The sequence below is a fragment of the Ostrinia furnacalis genome, unplaced genomic scaffold (assembly GCF_004193835.3).
Source record: "Ostrinia furnacalis isolate ACB-3 unplaced genomic scaffold, ASM419383v2 OfSCF1144, whole genome shotgun sequence".
In the NCBI taxonomy this organism is placed as follows: Eukaryota; Metazoa; Arthropoda; class Insecta; order Lepidoptera; family Crambidae; genus Ostrinia; species Ostrinia furnacalis.
Genome location: NW_021131383.1, coordinates 425,333 through 448,000, shown reverse-complemented (window position 1 = coordinate 448,000; position 22,668 = coordinate 425,333). Strand labels below are relative to the sequence as shown.

Genomic DNA, 22,668 nt, shown 5'->3' with positions numbered 1-22,668 from the left:
TGAACTTCTAGGGAGCGTTTTAGAGTAATGCGGTCCGGAGGAACCGCTCCGCTCCCTAGCAGTTCATACAAATCGGCTGTGCGGAGCGATCCGCACTGACAGTCCGCGTGACACTAAAACCAGCCTCAAGGCTTTGTCCAGCAGTGGAAGCTTGATACGGACGTAAGCGTATTTATAAACGCATTGAGTTGCATTGCGTATTTACCCGCCACTGTGATCAGCCGGCGGGTTTATATGAGGCTCTCTCCTCCAGAAGGGAGGGCCTACCCACTAAAAATCCACAACCTCCGTCTCTTTGAACATGTTCCACCTATGCGCAGAACTTCTGCTATGCGTGCAGACTCCATTTTCATCAACACACCGCCCTAAAATCTATTCATAGTGATCCACCCAGCGAACCGGCTGATTCTAGTGTTAATGCCAGGCAGGTTGGCCTGTCCACAGCCGATGCTTCGTGAGAATATACCGACCACCACTCCATTGTGGACCAGGGGCCCTCCGGTGTCGCCGGTACACTGTCCTCGGCCGCCGATCCAGCCCGCGCATACCATGTTTGCTGAAATAAAATAAAACTGGCGATTAAGAAGCGTGGTGCAGGGAAAGGGACAAAGAGCGATAAAAACTTTGAAGGTAGCCTTTCGAACACCGTCACAGACGCAGCGTCTTTAACTTTTGGTGGTTGGTGGCACAAGACCAAAGCTAAAAACGCTGCGTCTGTGACGCTTAGTTCGAAAGGACAAACTGAAAAACTGAAATTCACGCGGGCAAGTCTCATTAAACGGCGCGTAGTCGTGGCGTAGTGTCCCATAAATAGATGTGCCCTATACCACGACGACGAAGGCCCTGTATCAACGCCAACGCACCCTGTATAGAGTAATATTTTAGAAATCTCTATCAGTGACATACAGGGTGTTGATTTCAATCCTCGCCATATTTAGGTAGTTATCACGAATCAGTAATTGCCAGCCACCGACAGCTGGTTTCGCACAGAAAATATTCGCTAAAAATACCACTTTCGTTTTTAATTATTTTTTTTTTGGTGGATAATGCGTTTATATGTAAGTCATAATAGATCACCTAAATAAATATGGCGAGGATTGAAATCAACACCCTGTTTAGTATGTCCAAGAATCTCTCTTACCAGTGACAGTGATCCCTCGGCCGCGGTAGTTGTTAGCGCAGGTGGTCTGATTGATGATGTTCAGGCGAACGTGGCGGATTGTTGACACTGGAGCTCCTCCAGACTGGAATATAGGGAAAATTATTAGGTAGGTAGTTAGGCAATAGTGTAGTCTTATAAATATCTAGATTTATAAACCTACATATAATCCTAGATAGTAATGTGCCCTGAAAAGGACCAATACCATCATTAGGTCGGCTGGGTAGCTCTATGAAATAAATTACAATCATCATCAGCTCATTTAGTTTGTGTACTATAATCCGGTCGCCGAGCACGTAGTATTTCGTCCAATGACCCCAAGCTACCCATCCTTATCGCTGGCGCGTAATTATGTTGCTGTCGCGCTCGCACAATCACTGCGGCCGCCCGTGTCGCACAGTCGCGACAGCAATATAATTACGCGCGAGCGATAAGGATGGGTAGCTTGGGGTCATTGGACGAAATTCTACGTGCTCGGCGACCGGACTATACTTGATTGAACTTACCACTGTTGCCCCCCACCCCACAGCAGTCACAGTTTGTGGCGCCACCAAAGTATAACCGCTTGAAGCGAATCTCGCAGCGCGTATCAGATGGGTCTGCACAAAAGAGGTGGTAGTCCTCAACATCGCTATATCAAAGTCTCTGGTAGCAGCTCTGTAGCTGCTGTGAACCCTGATGAGGTTGATGGTCAGGAGACGACCGCCGGAGATTGAGGAACTCGACCCGACCCGCACCCGCCATCTTGAGGTGCTATCGCCACTGTAGAAAGAAGACGCTCTGTTAATACCTACAACGTCCCAGAAAACGCAGCGTAGGACGTCCACCTTGTGGGTCAAGGTGGACCGACGACATCGTAGGCTGGTTTTAGAGTCACGCGGACCGTCCGGTGCGGACCCGCTCCGCACGGCCAATCTGTATGAACTTCTAGGGAGCGTTTTAGAGTAATGCGGTCCGGAGGAACCGCTCGCTCCCTAGCAGTTCATACAGATCGGCTGTGCGGAGCGATCCTCACTGACAATCCGCGTGACACTAAAACCAGCCATAAAGGTAGAGAAAGGCGCTACCAACCGATCATTATAGAAATCATTGGGGGAGGCCTATGTTCAGCAGTGGACGTCCTATGGCTGAAGTGAAATGATGATGATGTGTTACTAATCAAACCTAGATGTAACAGCACCCATTTAGCACTTTGCTATCACACTTGTGGAATGGACTGTCGTCTGCGGTATTTCCGGACGGATACGACCTGCAAGCTTTCAAGAAGAGAGCGTATCTTCACCTTAAAGGCCGGCAACGCACCTGTAACGCCCATGAGACTGCGGGTGTCTATGGGCGACGGTAATCAGTAATCACTTACCATCAGGTGATAAGTCTGCTCGTTTGCCTCACATAAAAAAACTACCAACATAAGTAGCTACTTAAGTGTCAGTTGGCTGGACTACCATGCCCGAGGTCGCGGGTTCGATGCTCGCACACTATCCTACAGGATGTCCCAAAATTAGCACGTCATTTTGTGACGTCACACTGACGACGGAGGTACCTATTACCTACTTATAGATGGACCTATCGAACAAGCCATGGAAAAGTTTCATGAGTTTTGGGATAATGAAGTAGGTAGTTAGGTAGGTACCTAAAGTTTTAGAAGGTACAAGAAAAAAGGAACGTTTTTCCTTTTTTACCGCGTAAAGGACTTACCCTATCGAAAAGTGATCTTCATAATGTTTGAAGGGCATTTAATCCTGCATTGAATAAAACCAAATTCATAAATAAATGTATTGGACAAACCGTTCGAAATAACTTAATTATTACTTACCCCTACATAGGTACCTCCGTATTATAAAAGGGTATTGTCAGAAAAAACTCACGCAACACAGCTCGCAGCCGTCAAAATGGATCTCGTATTGACAATCACTCCTGCGCAAGTCAGTCTAAAGTTGGCAGCAGTGGGCGACCGGAGTAATAAAGCTGCCGTGTAGGGATAGGTAGCGATGCTGGTGGCTGAGCCTCCTTGGATCCGAAGATCGGCTTGCCCTATGAAAATTAAATTAAATTATCCTCTGGCTAGGTACCTAGGTTGTTTGGAAGAGATAGCTTTATAGCACGGTCGATCGCGACTATTAGTCCAGTCGATCGTGGCAAGGCAAATAATACTACATGATTGTGTAGGTAGGTACTAAACTATGCTGTTTCATGCTAGTCTCGCGCGCGAAATGCAACACGCACTAGAATTAAAGTTACTTGTATTAAACAATGAATAAAAACTTATGATTAAACTAACTGAACTTGAAATTATTACTCTTAAAATACAATTATGAAAGATAACATTTTCAGGTGTATAAATCAAAGCAATCATGAAATCTAGATTCTTAGCAATCTCTGGAAATGTACCGGTCTATGTATAACATTATATTTTCGAATTTTATCAGAACACATAAGCAATTAAAACAAACACAAAACACTTAACATTCATATTGAAAGATAACTGAAATTAATGTAAATAAAAATAAACTTGGTTCAAGTTCCCTCACTTGTATGAATAAAAAGATATCATAATGTAAAAGCAATGAAAACCATCGAAACCATATTTATGAATGGATCAGAGTCACCAAGACACCCATCGAGTTTGACCCAATGTATGAAATACCTTTGTATTATAATATGTATGAAGACCTGGCATGACGACTAAGGCCTGATTACAAAAAGAAGCTTGATAGTAGGGAATTTAGTGCAAGAACCCCTCCACTTTGGTATAGAAGGCTCATTTTTGCACCAGTCGTTCTTTGGGTGCTCTTGAGTAGATTTCCGTCGGTAGACATCGGGAGCCCCCCCTGTGGTAGCAGGGGGAGGGGGGGCAAGTTTCCTTCTGCCGCGCTTCACTTTAAGGCCCATATCTTTAAAACTATGGGTATTAGGGCAAGCGTGGTGTCATTTTCGGATAATTAAAGGATGGCAAATTCATTTCTAGAACAAACTTTTTGCCTTTTCATACAAAAAAATAGAAATATTGAGTAAAATTCACAAAAACCAAAAAGTATTTTTTTAAATAAACGTCGTTTACTTTTAAACCATTGGAGATAATCTAATAAAAAAAATATGTCCTGAAAGCTACATTTATCAGGATTATAAATATATACCATTGTATGGTACTTTTTTCAAAAAAAGTAGGTGAAAAAATTTTTTCTTCAGGACAAAGCGGGCGAATTTTGATGCGCTTCGGAAAAAAATATTTATTTTATCCAAGAATTCATACTATTTGGTTCATAAGCAAGTAAAGATTATTATTTTAGAATTTATTTAGAGTTTCTGGCACATCATCCTGGTCCCGTTCCCAAGGCCAGGCTATCTTGGCTTGGAGCTGTCAGTAAAACAGATTAGGCTGTTCTGTTGGGATTTTGGTCCTCTTTTCTAGTTGTCCCTTGTTCAATATCTATCCACTTATTAGCTCTATCCACTGTTTTTTTCAGTCCACTGGTATTGTTTTAGATCAAGTACCTCCTACTATTACTACATGCATGACTATGAACGAGTGCTGTAAGTGCCCACCAACCTAGGCAGTTTTATATCAGTATATCAAGAGCAGTAATTATGTCCTTGTGATTTTTTTAAGTTATTTAAAATTTAGTTGGTTCAAGGGGTTCGCGTATAGGGTCAGTTGCAAGCAACCGACTTAGGCTTCCCTTTACCTGACTGGTTGGGGATGGACCAGAATCGATAGCAACATGGAGCCTACATGGACCAATTACCCGTAGCTAGAGATGGGTAGTGGGTAAAAACCCATTTCACCCGATTGGGTTAAAACTGGGTGATTTGGGTAAAAACCCGGTTTTTACCCATTATCACCCATTCTGGTGGGTGAAAACAAAAATAGCGTTTTTTTTTAAGTAAGAAGTGGTATTTGTTGCTAAGGGGGTGTTCTAGTGTTACGTAATGCAATCTGGGGGGAGAGGAGGTCTTGAAAAACGTTACAATGCGTTACAGTGGCGGACGGGCGGTTCGATTTCAAATGTTTAAGCAGAAGTACTTTGTAGTTGGTGTTGTTATTTGTAACTTTATACCGTAATGTCATCAAAGAGAGAGTTTGGCATCTTTGGCAATCCCCCCCTCCCCCCCCTCCATGTCCTCGCCATGATCACAAATTATTGTGTTCCTACTAAATTTCTTCTAAATCGGTTCAACGATTCTTGAAATAACACCATTTTATATAATTGGTCACATCATCATAACGTGATCAATTTTACGATTTTGCCACGATATAAATGCATATTAGTGTTAAATTTGACTTATAACTTATTAATCAATAAACTTAAATGAGAAAAATTCAATAAAAATAAAGAAAAGATACCAATTGAAATAATTATAAAGTTATTTGTTTTCACCCGGTGTAAACACCCACGGGTGGAATGAAACGGGTTTTTATTGGGTTTTTACCCTCATGTGGGTTTTTACCCGGGTGGAAACCCATCTCTACCCGTAGCTGCCGAAGCTTGCCTGAAAAAGGTGAGATGTTAGTGCAAGAAGTAGTGCAGAAGCTGGTGCTGTCTGAAAAAACAACTACATATAATGGTCACACNTTTCATTTCCACTGGGACCCCAAACTAATTTTTTTAAGCCAATTTTACGAACTATGTCACATTTAAACGGATTATTTAAACATATCATCTTCGCAAATGAAACAAAATTGATTTAGATAATTCACACAAACACTTCTTAATACTACCATATTAAATTATACAAAGAAAACATAGTACTTTTTGAACTGTCGGCGAATTAAGACTGAAATTTAGCAATTTTTGAGTGAAAGCTATAACACGTAAACAAGAGCTGCTACGAAAAAACGGACGGCAGATTCAGAATCAGCGACGTCAAATTAGTAAACATCACGTAATGAAAGTCAATCATCAGCCAAAAGTTGCAATTTTGTTGTGCAGTGTAATAACAGAAAGGGTTACAAGGTACAAGGGTAACGCTCGTATTCACAAACTATGAGGTCTCACAGTGCCCGTGGACTCACAGGGTCACACATGAACCAATCGCAGAACTCTATTCAACGCTGTGCGTTCGATTTGCTGCTTCACTTAGGCAAGCATCGTTTGTGAATACGGGCGTGTAGACGTATCTAGAGCTACTAGGCATGGCTTATTGATGTGTGAATGTATGCTCATTTGTTTTCTTTTATTCTTTTTTCCATTTATTGTTACGCGCGACAAGATCCCAACATTTTTACGGATATAAAAAGTAAATACCTACTCGTTATTTACAACTGGTTCAATCACAGTTACGGTTTTTTGTAAAGCATCATTCAGTATTTCCGTTAGCCAAAATAAGTGCGTGAGATGCCGTTGGCAAATCGCTAGTATTACAAACACGTAGTAGATCTTATAGCATTTCATTTTAGCTAAAGGTTTATAACAATACATTTATAGCATTGTAAATCATAACTGAGATTATAACGGCTATGAATAACGGCACTTAAGTACAGATTACGCCAGTCCATAACTGTAACCTATTGTTACGATTAACGCAACTTGTTAACTTCATTATGAAATACAGATTTGCGTTATTTGAGTTCAAAAAAAGAAAATAGAGAGAGCAAAAAGTACCTAAAACAAGCTACAATCTCATTGTATATATTTGTAACTGTCAACTATTCCAACACTCATTTAGAAGTGCGTGTTCATGCATAAGGGGGCGTCCATAAATTACGTGAGACAATTTTGGCTATTTTTCAACCCCCTCGCCCCCCTTGGTGAGATTTGGTGAGATTTTGCCTGACCCCCTCCCCCACCCCCAAATCTCACGTGATATTAAAAAAAATCCGAAATTTAATAGTTTTGAAGTAATATAACTGAGAAACATTTTTTTTGTGTGCTTTAACGTTGTCGCTAACGAGTGCATCAAAAAGATCTATAAAGTTAAAGATTTTAGTTCTTGAAAGTATCTGCTAGGGACGCTGTACAATCATCATACATTTAATGTATGTCATTTTTTACGCAGTCGCTAGCGGATGACGATTGTGTAAAGTCGCACTAAGCCCACTTATTACGAATAGATCCAGAAAAACACGTGTAGTGACAGCGGTTAGTACTAGGGTCACATTGTTTTTTTACAGAAGTACCTAGTCTAATTGTTCCTTTCTACAAAATCACTAATCTAGCAAAATCGATTTTGAAAAAAAAAGAACTTGTTTTATAATTTTCTTAATTTCGTCATTTATTCTGCATTTTAGTATTCACACATGCAGACGGAAGCATTTTTAGTTTTATTTGTTTAGACTGTATAGAATAAAATGACATTATCATCATACAAATATCATTTTTTAGTCCTGACAAGGAACCCTTAATATAGTTTCGATATGTCTGGCTGTCTGTCTGTCCGAGGTTTTGCTTGGAAACTATTGGCACTAGGGAGCTGTAATTTTGTAGAGGTGTGGAGCCCCCAAAGGTTTGAGGAGGGTGTATATTAATCACGCCGACAAAACGGTAGAAAAAAATTAAAAAAAAAAATTTTTTTAGGGTAGCTCCCCTACATGTAAAGTGGGGATGTTTTTTTTTTTCGTCTTCTACCCCATCGTGTGGGGTATCGTTGGATAGGTCTTTTAAAATGGCTTGGGGGTTTCTAAGACCATTTTTCGATTTAGGGATCCGTTTGCAATATGTTAAAGTTTAAAGTGCCAATTTTTGTCCGAGTAGGGCGTCCCCCCACTAAAAACGAAACTGTTGGCTTGATAAATCTGGAAAAATTCAAGATTATAATGCTTTTTATGAACTTTCAAGGAAAACTATAGCGGTTAAGATAGATCAGTTAGTTCAAGAGTAATTTTACTCATGTATTATAAAATTTCATACCTAATAAAAATTCCTTAGAAGAAAATATTAAAAGTGACTTTAGATGAAGTAATTGCTTACTTCTGAAATATATTGTGATAACGACGGACAACTACGGAACCCTATACTGCGCGTGGCACGACACGCACTTGGCCAATTTTTTTACTTAAGATTTAACCCAGTTTTCTGGTAAACTCTATTTCTCTATTTCTTGGGGAAAAAAATACGTGATATTTCCCGAGACCCCCCCGCTCCCCCACGTGAGATTTGGTGAGGTTTTTGTTGACCCCCTCCCCCCCCTAAAAGCCTCACGTAATTTATGGACGCCCCCTAAGAGGAGCTTCGTGTAGCCGAATATTAGCAAACGCATGACAGTGCATTAGAGCATGATTATTACTTGAAAAATCTACAGTCTCAAGTGGGTGTTGAACAATAAAATTAAAGACCGGTTAGGATAGCGTTTTACCTTTCCATCACATGCAAAAAATACTTAATGCCTTGTCAGAACACGTCTACCACACCGTTCCTTCACCAATACTTGTAAAAATTCGTTACGTGTGTGCAGCCCGACACGTTTCTATCATGGTCATGGTAAGACAAAATGCAACAGGTAAAGATATCTAAATATATTTAACTCAAAGGTGATTGACTGACTGACATAGTGATCTATCAACGCACAGCCCAAACCACTAGACGGATCGGGCTGAAATTTGGCATGCAGGTAGATGTTATGACGTAGGCATCCGCTAAGAAAGGATTTTACGAAACTCCACCCCTAAGGGGGTAAAACGGGATCCACGCGTCAGAAGTCGCGGGCGGCCGATAGTTTATAAATAAAGGCGTCTATTTACTATATTTCTCTACCTATAATGTACGTTATTTTATAATTTCCTCCCAGAAAACCTCATCTCGCCGCGCTTCGATAGCATGAACATATCCCAAGCCTATACACGTGTTAGTCCACACGTGAGAGCCCTTATGTAAAATAATAATCCCACGTCCCAACTAACAAATAAGTATAAATACCGCGTTGCTTGTTTGCAGGCGAATTCGCTGCGTCGATGGAAAACAAACTTGCTACAAATATAAACGTTAATGCCGCTGAAATTGTTTTTCCTGTGATACAATTTTATATTTCACAACAAACTGTTGTGAGTTAAATGGAATGGCGAAATTTTTACTAAAAATAACCTGTTAATTTCATAAAGCAATCATGAGGCAGGCTGTAACCTAAATGTGTCGATAGAAAAACATAATCTCTGAAAGCTTATTCTAGGCTACGTACTCGTATTTAAGAGCATCACTATAGGATTTTTAAAGAAGGCTTAATCATTGTAAAATACTCTCCAAATATTTTACCACTATCTTATTTGTGAGTCATTAAACTATCATCTGAAAAGAGCCTTCAAATGTGGATTATCAACTAATACTGAGTTGCACCACCTAACTTTGAATTAACCGGTGTATTTTGTATGGAGTTTGACAGATTTTTGACGTTTGTCAAAGTTAAAGTAAGATGGTGCAACCCAGCCTAAGTAAAACCATCGCAAGTCGAGCGTGTGAGCGCACGAGTCGCTGGCCCGACCCGCGGGACGCATCACTGCATTCCAATTTAAAGTCGATCCCGTCCCGCTTCACTGTGACCCAATCCGGAGCCGAATCTAGGAGACTTAATAACGATAGCCTAAACGCCTGGGGTTTGGTACAGGCCGCTATGGGTCCATCTGAGTCTGTTGAACAGTAACAGAATAAGTAATTTGTAGAGCGCGTTTATGAACAAAATATTTTGTTAATAAACATTATCGTTCATAATTCGAAATAGCTGCTATACCTACATGTTTCGTTAGTATCACTATCACCTAAAGAGCAGCATAACAGACAGTTCATTCTAATAATTAGATTCAATAACCAACGTCTTTCAGGCATGTAAGCTGGAGACAGACCCACATATCATTCTGCCTACTTCTACATTATTATTACTTTAACTTTAACAAACGTCAAAAGTCTGACAACCATATAAAAGCGCCGGTTATGGTTACAGTAACTGCTAAAACAAGATAGTGCAACTCAGCCTTACTGATTATCAACAATGAACACAAGTCAAGCTCACACGAGTCACCGCCCAGCATCGACCCGGCCCGAGTCCCGACCCGCATGGGTCACTGCATCCACTCCCATATCCCACCTGGGAGCGGGTTATTACGCCGTTTGAGTTTTATTCCCTCAAACCGCTGGCGAAGCAATGAAACATTCATGGCGATATTATTTTAGGTACATAATCGATGAGATGAGAGAATTGGGACCTGGAGTTAGTGGGTCAAATTCCCACAGATGCGGCGCAAAATAGCGTAAAGGCCCTTGTAATGCCCTATTTCGGTTAAGAGGATGCTTAAATCAACCAGAGCACGCTATAAACATAATTTCTACGCATGTATCAATTCGTTTTACCACTTTTATGAGCTAAGTCAAAGACCTTAAGGCCATGATTTCCCAAATTGTCGATATTTGACCGATTTTGTTTGCAGATAGCTTCTAAATGAAAAGATATTTTAGCAAACAAAAAATTGTACGAGTAAGTTAATGTCTTTAACTAGGGCGACAACTTTTCCAAAACACGATATTGCATAGTTTGTCCGATAAAAAAAAATCCCAAAGAAGTACGTCGACGGCTTTTTTGTTTTACTCTCATATATTCATTTTTAACATTTTACACTTAAAATATATACTAATAGATAGGACTTTGTATTTTCTAGGTCGACAACTTTTCAAACTTTTGTTATTGCGTCTTATTTAGTTACTATGTTGAAAAAATGTGAAAAAATCGGCCATGACGGCTTGGACAATCTTAATCAGTCGCGCGGTGGCGCTTACGGAGGACGGACGCGTGTCAGTTTTATTCCTGTGACAGTTCGCGACTTGTCAATATTTTTGACAAAATCGCCTCTGTCTGGCGGGTGGCGAGTCACAGTATAATAATATCAGTATTACTGGAGAAAGCTAAGAATTTTCAATCATGATACATAGTACATTTTCCAAAATAAAACCAATGAGTTAAAATTAATTTATTTATGGGAAATTGTGAGTCAAGCCTCTGATATAATAATATTTTAGGCTGTTTTTATACAGAAATAAATTTGTTTATTATTATTATTTTTCCACGGTATCTAACCTTGATTTTAAAACTAAGCCACGGGAATATAAAAGGCTTCTAAAGTTCTAATATACTAATTCGCCTTCTTTTAAATGCCACTTAACTATTCCAAAGAAAGCGTCAAATAAAGAACAATATTTATTATGACTTGTCCTCCTGATTTATATGTTACGGTAAATGTGATAAAAATTATGAATAATTACCGGTTATTATGAAATAATTATGATTTAGTAAATTTGATTAATATGACATCATTTATATAAAAGTCCTGCTCTGCACTAAACAATCTTACAGTCAGTGAATCTAATTTCTTCATCATGATGCAAACCAATATGGAGTCCCAGCTTTCAACAGGTTCATCATAGCTACGTAGCGCGCTCATTTGCTGCGAAATCTGCGACACTAAGGAACGGATGGCCTGGGCAGTGCCACGCGTAATGCTAGGCAGATCTAAAATAGCACTAATATGCGTTTTAATCATTAGTCCCTTAGTGTCGTATCTCCTATTCAACAAAGCAAGAGCGTCATCATACGACTGGTTTATGAGAGGCAAATTATTTACAAGATTTAAGGCCTCGCCCTTTAAATAGCCCTTTAAATAATATAACTTTTGTACATTGGATAACTTAAAGTTTTTTTTTCCTATTAATTCCATAAAAAGCTCGATGAATGGCTTGTATGCACAGACGTTGTTACCGTCAAACGATTGGATTTCTATTGGAGGCAGTCTCGTGGTCTCGAACAGCGGCGGCGAAACGTCCACGGCACTCGCAAACCCCAGCGGCGAAGCACTGCTGCGGCGGTCCAGAAGAGCGTCGATCCGGGAGAGGACATCGTAATAGCGCTCCTCGAACTCCTCTTCACCATCCAACACCTCCTGGCCTTGCAAAATGGCCTCGTCCGCCAGCTGGTGGTAGCGCGCGAACGCTTCTTCAACTGCCTTCCGTCGGTTCGTCAGTTCAAACACACTCGGGTCTGACTTTTTGTCCAAAAAAGTAACACATCGTGTTATAGCGGCCTTGCATTGTCCTTGTAATAGTTTGGTTTTTTGGTTATTAGTGTCACCACAAACCTGGGTAGCCATAATTATCTACTGCAATCGGCAACTATGCCGGCGTTGGCCCTCGGGATAATTTTCCAGCAGCACACAAAAAAAACAATGTGAACTATGTACGGGTTTCGGCACCAAATTTATGTAGCATAAGACATAAATTAATTATGTGTATGAATTATTGAATAATGTATTAAAATATGGATAAAATGTATGAATAAAACGACCTTCTTTCAGCTGTCAAAGAGAAGAAGTTGATTTTATTTTGTTTAGAAGAAAAAGTAATAAAAAGTATAAAAACTACTTGTTGGTTTCCAACAAATATAATTTCTTTTCTTTCTTTCTTTCAAGTATGTAAGTGGTAGATCACCCAGGGTTTCGTTAGACAGTAGATTAGTAGATCTTATGTCTAATCAAGTTGGCCACCCCTGCTTTATAGCAATCATCATCATCATTTCAGCCATAGGACGTCCACTGATGAACATAGGCCTCCCCCAATGCTTTCCAATATGTTGATCGATTGGTCTGCGTCCAGCGCTTCCCTGCTGCCTTTATAATGTCGTCGGTCCACCTTGTGGATGGACGTCCCACGCTGCGTTTTCCGGTATTAAATATGTGCCCTGCTCATTGCCACTTCAGCTTGCTAATCCGTCGGGCTATGTCAGCGACTTCAGCGATAAAACTGCCTAAATTGTGCCGTCGTCTAGCTTCTATCCAATTTACAAGAGGCAAATGGAGGGTATTTTTTGTCTACACTTCCCAAGCTGGCCAGGCGGGTTGGCAAGGCCTGATGTTCGCGTATTCATCACCTCTTGATGCTGTAATAAACTTGGAGTGTGTCCTCCATGATAATTAGAACCTCATAGTCGAGTGCCTCAGTCACCCCTGGACCTGAACTAAAGGTGTTATTATGTAAGATCTACTTAATTAAGAAATGTGTTAAGTTTATGACCGATTTTTACAAATCCTTGTTAATAGAGGACGTCTAGTTAATTATTAACCCCCTTACTAATAAAACTTACACGCTCGTTGAACAGTGTTTTAAAGTGACGTTTAGTATGGAAATTTCATTTTAAAACAGTGTTCAACAACAGTGTAACTTTTTATTAGTAAAGGGGTAAGTGACTGCACCAGACAGTCTGCCAATAGAGAGAGATCGAGGGAGATCGTGCGGAGAGTTGTATCCGCCTCTACAACCGATGTGAACAACGCCTCAACGTGACCACGACCGCTCTGCCAAGAGCGTAACGAATAAGAAGTTTAATTAAAATTTCGTTATGTTTCAAGATCTAGTTAAGTTTAGATTTAAGAGTTCAGAGTTGGTAGGTACTTACCCACTGCCACTTGATTTTAGCGATTCTGCGGGCTATGTCAGTCACTCTGGTTCTCCTACGGATCTCCTCATTTCTGATTCGATCACGCAGGGAAACTCCGAGCATAGCACGCTCCGGGGCACATAGCTCGAAGAGCTGATGACCGCTGGGGCAGGAAAGTTCTTGAGTGGCGACCACGAGCTGGAAGACGTAGCGTGGGCACGCCTCCCATTAGGTGGACCGACAATCTGGTGAAGGTCGCGGGAGGTGCCTGGATGCAAGCGGCGCAGGGCCGCTCTTTGAAGAAATCCTTGGGGGAGGCCTTTGTCCAGCACTGGACGTCTTTCGGCTGAAACGAAGGTACTTACCACTGACTGCGACAGTGCCCAAAATAACCAACACAACAATGCAACGCATCTTGTATGTAGGTATCACAAAACAATCTTTAAGTTTGCAATATTTATACTAAATTGCAATCAGCGATTAATTAGTTGAATCATCATTAGTTAATCCGTAATCCGTATGATAACGTAATAAAATTAATGTTTGTAGGGGCTTCCCTTGCAATTTTTTATCCATCAATAAACAGTAAGGTCATTCTGCAGATTAACAACCGAGTAGGTAATAATGGATCATCGTTTCAGCAGAAGTCCACTGCTGGACAAATGCCACCTCCAAGGATTTCCATAAGATAATATGAAAAATTTTCGCATAGGGCAGATCTAAATATAACTCAAAGGTGACTGACTGACATAGTGATCTATGAACGCACAGCCCAAACCACTGGACGGATCGGGCTGAAATTTGGCATGCAGGTACATGTTATGACGTAGGCATCCGCTAAGAAAGGATTTTATGATACTCCACCCCTAAGGGGGTAAAACGGGATCCACACGTACGAAGTCGCGGGCGGCTGCTAGTTATAATTATAAATAATCCACATTCGCTTTGCGACAGATTAAAGTAAGATTCGCTTCAAGTTAGTTTGCTCTCACTGGGAATCGAACCTGGCAACTACTGGGTTCGAAAGACAGATGCTACATGGTCTTAGTCTAAGGCTGAGTCTATTATAATGCGAACAGCTAGGGACTGGAATTCGCTGTCTGCTGCTGTATTTCCTGAACACTATAATCCGGGCGTTTTTAAGGCGAGAGTGAATAGGCACTTACAGGGCAGATATGTACCATCCTAGACTGCATCTCACTTAACACCAGGCGCGATTGCGGTCAAATACCTGCCTTGTCTTGCATTAAAAAAAAGTTACACCAACTTACTTTAACCGTAACTATAACAATAACCCGTGTTTTTTAACCGACTTCAAAAAAGGAGGAGGTTATTTGTATGGGGTATTATGACAGATTTTTGACGTATGTTAAAGTTAAAGTAAAACTGCAACTCAGCCGTATACCTAAGTAACTCGTGTTTTTTTACTGAACCGAATTTGATGAAATTGGCATTTTTTGTGTAATCATAGGAAAAATTTAAGAAAATTAAATCAAACCAAATATAATTTATTTGCATCAAATCTAGAATTTTGGATAGTAGTCATTAATAAAACAAGAAATTCCAAACTGCACACACGTTTAATCAGTCGAAAACAGTGTATTTTAACCCGAAAATGATAACAGTAAAAAATAAGCAACAGACACACACACCGATCTCTGGCACAATAAATGTAAAAAAATGTAAAACATAATGTAACACAATTTTAATAAAACAAAATAAAATCTACCTACTTTTTAAGAACAAACCAGTTGTATCTCGTTTCAAATAATAAAAGTGTACTTTTTACTGCTTTTTCTACATAACAAATCCAGTTGTATTAGTTACAGTTTTTTGTACATAACATTTTGTGATATACATATCAATCATTATTTTTAAGTAGAGGCTCAAATAATACGTAATTTATGTAAGTAGCTATTATTTTATATAGAAATGTTTTTTTATTCTTTTAATATTTTTTTTGTGTCTGAAATCGGTGTGCATTAATTATGATATGAACACGTTTTTGAGAATCACAGTTTACCAAATCGGCCGATGAGTATGGCGATTCTAAAAAAACCATTGAAATATATGTGAATAATAAAAAAAGTTAAACAAGTCCAACTTCGTCATTTAAAAACATAGGTCAAAGTAAAGAATAACAAGAGTTAGTGAAAAGTTTAAAAAAGTCGACAATGCGAAATTATTTTTTCATATTAAATTCTTTTTACATTTTTTTTATTAAAAAATCTATCAAAGTAGGTCACTAAAACCAAATGCAACTAAAAATATTTCGCATTGTCCACTCGTTGTAAAGAAGTTGTCAGAAATTAAGTACATAAGTACAAAAAAGTCAAAAAATGGTTTCGTAAAGTCGCCATACTTGTTTTTTAAAACTATCATAACAATAATTTTGGATTATCAACAGTATGATCACAGAATAAGTTTTAGTATCCTAAGAAGTACCCTTTAGTTTGTGCAAACACTTTAAATTGCCTAGTTTTAGTTCATTATTTGATTTTCGAAAGTTGAGAGAATGAGGTATTTTTTTTGAGAAAAGCATTCAAGAGTAAAAAAAATGGAAAAATGATTAAAAAGGGTTAAAAATATGAATGCTTTAATCAAATATGGAATTGACATTAGTAGTTAAATTCTAAATTTCCATACCAAAAAGATACAAACTAAAAGTTTTAATGACATTTTAGCGTATTTTTAAGATTTTTTTAACTTATTATACAATATTAATAAAGATGAAGTATGTGAACGACTTTTTTAAGTTACAAAATTATTTTTTTTAGCTTTTTTTGTATTTTCGTCATTCACATACGACCGTCGTTCGAGTGAAGTCCAGGGCACTTGTTTATGCTATTCTGAGACTATATTTTTACTTCAAAAACACATATCTATTATTATACACACACTTTATTAATATAATGTTCGAATTTTACTTATTTTAAGATTTTTTATGTATACTACTTGTTTTAAATTTGATACCTTTTAGGAATCCCTGATCTTCACAACTCATCTGACGGCCAAAGCATCTACTATAATCGTTATATATTAATATTAGAATACATGCATTACATAATCATACCTACTTTTACATATTAATGTTAAAAGTACATTATTATTAATAATATTGATGTGGAATGCTGAGGTCAACAAATTATTAATAAAACTTTTGTAAATTTTGTCTAATCTGTAATAACTATTGTATTAATGGTTTTAACAATGATTTTCCACCGTGAGAAAACTGGAAAAAATACAAAAAACTAAATTAAAAAGGTATCTTTTCGATTATTTTACAATTAATTATTTTTCTATTAATGTGTTTATGACTATATTTTCAGTTCATTTTTGCTTATATTTATAATATTATGTAATTATAACTATTCATTCATAGGCGGCAACTGAGTTTTAAGTTTTAGAGGGGCACATCAATAATTTGATCAATTATTTGGTTAAAAAAAAAACAATAAGTTTAAAAAATACTTTTCAACCTCTTTACTAAATAGCAAATGAAAAAATCGAAATTCGCAATAAAAAATACGTTAGTTAAAAATAATATTGATTCATCACATCAGACTGTCTTATTGTTTTTTAGATTTTTAAAGCTATTCTTAATGCAAATTTTTTGATGTGCCCTCTTTTCACTAACCAACTTTTTATTTTTGGGAATGACTCAGAATTCAGTCTTGTTGAAATGATTTAAAGGTTTTTTTGAGATCAGATTTTACTGTTACGAATAACAAGCGAAAATATTGCTACGTTGATTATTGATTGACAATAATTATGTTGATACTACGCTATTCTGAGATTATTTGTTATTATAATAATGTAAAGGTACGCCGTCCCTCTCCGATTTATAGAGGGAGAATGAGACAGTGTATCTTTACTTTAGATCTCAGAATAAGCAATTACTGCTAAGACTACCTCTACATTAAGCTTATTAGATTTACGTACAAAACAAAACTAAAAAGCTAGACTAACACCCTGTTTTAAAATCAAACCAAGTTTCACTCTCTTGCTATGTAAATTTTAAATTTCAAAGGCACAATCATTTTTTTTCGAACTCAAAATATGAATCAGCTGCCTTATGCTCAAGTTCTAAATGTGTAGTATAGTAAAATATAAATTTTCATTTAAAAATCTATAAGTGGTTACAAAAAATAGCGTGCGAATTTTCCATTATTGTCTTCCACATCCCATCCCAATATTTCAAAAATATGTACGATTACAAAATGATTGGTAAAAAACCAAAATATCTAACAAGAGAGTGAAACATAAAAAGTACAAGTATAGGCTACATTGTCTAGAGTAGGACAATGAAATGGACAGAAAACTATGAACACAATGGCTTTTTTTTATTACTAAATCCAACGGCACTTCAATTTTGGCAGTGTCCTAACAGCACCATGACGATTGCTGACTTTCTAACGACGTTATTGCATTTTTACCAAAAAAAATCAATAAAAAAATATGTAAAAAAAAAACTATTCCTTGACCGACTCAACAGCGGTACGTGATTTTGCAAAAACAAATGGAAAAAATATGTAAAAAAAATGTTGTCTGGCCCGTCCCAACCGTAACATGACATTTTTCTATGCGAGATAAATGAGCGGACTGACCAACACCGGGCATGTTTTTATGTAAAATACACAATTACCAGTTATTGTAAGGGACCCTAGTTTACAATGATGAGGGTCTCTTTTGTTTGAAACATGTAGCAGAACTTTAGGGTAGGTTTTTATTAGCTAAATAAGCAAACCCGATTTTTTGCTTCACTTACACTGTCCTTTGTTAGAACAGTCTACCTGGGCTCAAATCGTTTACAATCTCCGAGGCAAATGTCGCACTTTTTCTAAAATTTAGTTTAAAATAAACGGATTTTTCCATAGTTTTTACAATGGTACAGGGGCCCGTCGACAATTGCAAGTTTGCAGGTAGATTTTGGAGCCATACCATTAGCCTGGCCCTTTTTTTTCTGGCAATAAAGGATGATGAAATTTAGCAATGGCTTGCTAGTTCAGTAAATACCTAAATGAGATTCAACCTAAAACATGATAGCCAGTACGAGATTTCTTTTATCCTAAAATGGTAATGTTCAACAATTTCTAAATATTTTAATAATTGCTAATAGCTCAGCGGTGAATATAAAGGGCGAGATTTATGTACTTTTTAAATCGAGAAATTTTTTTTGTTGATTTAAAGATTAACACAAATGCTAAATCTAACAACTCGTGTATACGAATAAGTAATTAATAAGTCAATTAACAGCCAGGCAAATACAGGTTTAACTATCCGCGTTAAAACCTGTTTAAATTAATTAAATGAACTGTAAACAGAATTCCATAATACTAGAGGTAGTTTGGTAAATTATTTGCTAATTAATGATAATTATTAACCTAATTTAGAATGAGAACAGTGGGCAACCTACTCTATATTGATATGATACTTTGTAATTAATAATGCATAGTTTATAAGAATGTACATTAAAGTTCATTTGATTTCACAAACATTTTTCTTCAATAAAGATAGTATAGTGATTGCTAGCAGAGTTTTTAAGCTGGGATTCATAATATGAGTATTGGCCATTGAATTATATGGAACAGAAAAATGATTTGATTAAGAAAAAGAATTAAGTGCCCTGTAAAACCTAACTCTATAAGAATACATTAATTTTTACATTTTTTTTTTGAAGGGACGCGCGCTGGTAGCTTGAGGAGCTTTTCCAGCTTCTCACTATTATGACTTTAAATATGGCTTTCATTGTAGGACTATTTTGTCCTTAAATACAAAAAATAAGATTCACAATTTTATGTTTTAATGTATGTTTTAAAAAAAAATTAATTTTATGTTTTTAACTATGTAGGCAATTTCATAAACATAGGATTGAAAAAGTTTTTTGAAAAAAAAAAAACGTTATCAGGTGAATAATTTACGACAGATAAAAAAAACGTTTTAACTCATCAATAACAATAGTTCAATTCAACTCTCAACTTCAATTTGAACCTAAGAAATCTTCAAAAAGAGATTTTAGCACCAATTTTCGTAACATGATTTTGGAATTTATGCATAAATAAAACCAAAATATCGTAAGGGTAAGTGTAAGGGTAAATGTAATAAAATTAAACCAAAATATCGTAAAGGTCGTTAAAAAGTCAGCAACGGGGTTAAAATACCTAATTCATTTCTCCTTAACTGGACTAACTTTGGTCGCTTTTTAAGAACAAAAAGGGCCATCAAAAATATATGAATAAATCAACTTGAGATCTGATCAGTATTAATTTTTGTACAAAAAAACAATAATAATGGAATTATAAAATTGCTGTCACTACTTACATAAATAAATTAGAGAAACCTTAGAGTTTTAGCACAGTATTGTCTACATTTTTTTTAAATTTTTATTAGTAAATATGTAAAATGTTAGAAAAAAATGTAATAAAAGTTTTGACCCAACCCAAAAGTGTGTAAGTAAAAAGTGCTAAAACTGTAAGATATCATAAAGTAAATAAGTAAGTATACAAATTACCTATTTTACGATTAAAATGTATCCCTTGCTATTAGTTTAGAAATACACTAAACAAACTGGTGCCTTCGAAATGGGAATGGCTCTTTTTTGTTGATTATTTTGATAAAAAATATGGCACAATGAACTCGACAAAAAAGTTATAATTTGAGAAAAATCTTTAGTAACGACACCAGCATTCTAAGAAAACTAAAAGCAAGGAACTAATTCATGCAACATGCACTTATTCTATGATTTCGAAAAATTTATCTCTGCGTTCCACATGTTCTGGGTCGGAGCAGTGTGCCATGAGAACGGACTCACCAACGATGATGTTCTCGAAGCATAACGAGCAAGCATACATGGCATCTCCAAAGCATACTATCTTGTTCTCATCACGATACATCTTCATAGGGTTTAACACAGTACTGGGCTGTATTTCCTTGCCTGCTGACACGCATTTCTTGATATACGCAGTCTTGTACAGAAAATGAATCTTCTCACAGTGACGTTGGCTCAATATATGTCTTAGTAGACCATTCTCATCGCTTTCTAGCGATTTACAAGCCGGACAATGGAAAGTTATGACGTTTTTTGACTCGAATTCCTGATCAGACGGCTCGCATTTCAGCTGTATGCTGTGCACTTGAACGTAGAATGTTATGCGTTCGATTGCAGCTTTTTGAAGCAACGTGCTGTAGAAACTTGTGTCTTGGAAGCTATTGTAGCTCACTATCTGGTCTAGGGACTCGGAGTAGGCGGTCAGAGTGGATGAATCGAGACTGAAGTTGCCGATTGAAGAGGTTATTGACTGACTGGATATAGATCGGTCGTTTTTAGTGGTAAGACCAGAATCAGTGGGCGTAGATGGGGATCGGTGTAGCTGGCACCTGCAGACGCATTTAGGCGCGTCGTGTTCGTCGTAATCGCTCATTTTGGTAACGTTCGTGACGTTAGTATCCTCTTTCATATGTTCTGGGGAGAATAGACTGAGCATAGCGTCTCTGTAGTCCGGGTAATCGAAATACTTGAACTTTTTCTTGTTTTTGGGTAAAAACTTCTTGCATTTCTTCTGCTTTTGAAGATAAGTGTCTATGAAATCGTCAATGCAGTGCTTCATAGAAGATAGCTGCTTTTTTAATTTTAATTTCGCATCGTCGTCTTCCTTTTCCATGACGATATTCCATGACCCAGACGGACTAACACCGCGGTCTAAGTTGTCAATGTATGTGATCTCGCCCAACGTATTTGGGATGTTAGTGATGTCAGTTCCAGGCAGCGTGGTGACGATGGAACGGCAATGGAACACTTTTGATACTTCGATTTGAAATTGGAACTCTGAAAGCACTTTTTTGAGTATGCAATCTAACTTTTGCAGGTTCATTTGGTATTCCAACAGCATCATGATGCGTTCTTCTTCATTTTTCTCAACTTCTATGTCCGCAAACGGCTCAGCACTGGCCGATTGTACTCGCTGATAGTCTTCTGTTGCTTCCGGTTCCACTTTACGACACATCTTGATTTCTTCGTTGTCAGCCGATATTACTGATATGTCTGACCTGTCCGACGATTCTTCATCAAGGTTCTCTTCTTCAACAAGGGATGAGCTCTCAGACATTTCGTATATGTCATAAGACTTATCAAAGTCAAGACTGCGGAATTTGAACCCGTCTTCACTTTCGTTTTTAAGCCAAACTTGTTTGGGTGTGTTTTCAACGTTGCTGGACGGGCTCGAATCCGTATCATCTATCGCTTCGCACAGGAGCCTTGCTTTATTTATATCTAGTTTTAGTTTCTTGGTTTTCTGCTCGTTACTTGGGCCTTCACTGCTTAGAGCTACGTCAGACTCAGACATGCAGTTTTTCTGAGATGTTTCTGAATCTGGCAGATTTGAGCTTGTGCCACACTGTTTTGACGTAGAATCTGGCTCAGCGCGATCAAAATTAATTTCCTTAGTCTCATCTTTTTGCACAATTACTGTATCCTCCATTTCATTGGAGGTTTTCTCATCATCAGTGTTCTTAAAATAATTCATGCTAAAGAACATCTTAATAGAAGATAACTCCATTATCTTGTCTCTCTCTTGTTTTAACTACAAACTCACACTCTGGCCCGGAATTGAGGATGGGCTCGCACTACAGACAAAGGCAAAATATATTTGTAAACAATTTTTAGTACGAGAACAAAGATATACTAAGCAATTAGTGTATTGTGCTCAGTTTTTACCTGTAACGCTTATGCTGCTGTTTCAATAGACACTTTTTGATGTTCTCACGTCATTTTAAACACTTTTTTACCCATTCTAAGTTAGAAATACCTTCAAATGTATAATTAATTTTAATTTTTCACTCAACAAAAGCTGAGCCCCGATTACGGTAACTTTTAACGTCTACAATCCAGACGCGTTTCTGATTCTGCAATACGATTGGTCAAAACAGCTGACGTACGCTGTTGAACGACCAATCGTATCGCAGAATCGAGAAGCGTGTCTGGATTGTTGACGTTAAAAAATACCGTAATCGGGGCTCTGAGATGACAATCGAAGTTAAAACGTATGATCGGAAGCCGGCTAAATATAGAAGAACGAAAAAATTCTACGTATATGGCGCTGCGGTCTGCACATCAAACGAAAATCAATGAATATTGTAGTTTCCATCTAAATCCGTCTTGGATTTAG

At 37.7% G+C, this 22,668-nt stretch overlaps 2 protein-coding genes across 2 annotated transcripts; both read right to left on the bottom strand.

Annotated features, from left to right (window-relative positions):
• Positions 1–74: 74 nt before the first annotated feature.
• Positions 75–14,291, bottom strand: LOC114351451 (trypsin, alkaline B-like). The gene is made up of 5 exons (XM_028302673.1): positions 13,870–14,291; positions 3,028–3,193; positions 1,666–1,921; positions 1,142–1,244; positions 75–556 (listed from the first exon to the last, which is right to left on the bottom strand). Exons 1-5 carry the CDS (start codon positions 13,916–13,918, stop codon positions 366–368), a joined length of 765 nt encoding a protein of 254 aa, XP_028158474.1. The 5' UTR covers positions 13,919–14,291; the 3' UTR covers positions 75–365.
• A 774-nt stretch (positions 14,292–15,065) lies between these two features.
• LOC114351446 (uncharacterized) lies at positions 15,066–22,349 on the bottom strand. Its single transcript, XM_028302665.1, has 2 exons — positions 22,218–22,349; positions 15,066–22,126 (listed from the first exon to the last, which is right to left on the bottom strand). The coding sequence occupies exon 2, from the start codon at positions 22,057–22,059 to the stop codon at positions 20,236–20,238; it is 1,824 nt and encodes a 607-aa protein (XP_028158466.1). The 5' UTR covers positions 22,060–22,126; positions 22,218–22,349; the 3' UTR covers positions 15,066–20,235.
• Between the last annotated feature and the right edge of the window lie 319 nt (positions 22,350–22,668).

Bases quoted from the DNA above. Each gene is read 5' to 3' on its own strand.
- LOC114351446 (XM_028302665.1), bottom strand. From the start codon at position 22,059: ATGGAGTTATCTTCTATTAAGATGTTCTTTAGCATGAATTATTTTAAG.
- LOC114351451 (XM_028302673.1), bottom strand. From the start codon at position 13,918: ATGCGTTGCATTGTTGTGTTGGTTATTTTGGGCACTGTCGCAGTCAGT. The intron at 1,245-1,665 runs GTAAGTTCAATC...CCTATATTCCAG, and splicing joins TGGGGTGGGGGGCAACAGTG to TCTGGAGGAGCTCCAGTGTC. The intron at 557-1,141 runs GTAAGAGAGATT...ATTTTATTTCAG, and splicing joins CCGAGGGATCACTGTCACTG to CAAACATGGTATGCGCGGGC.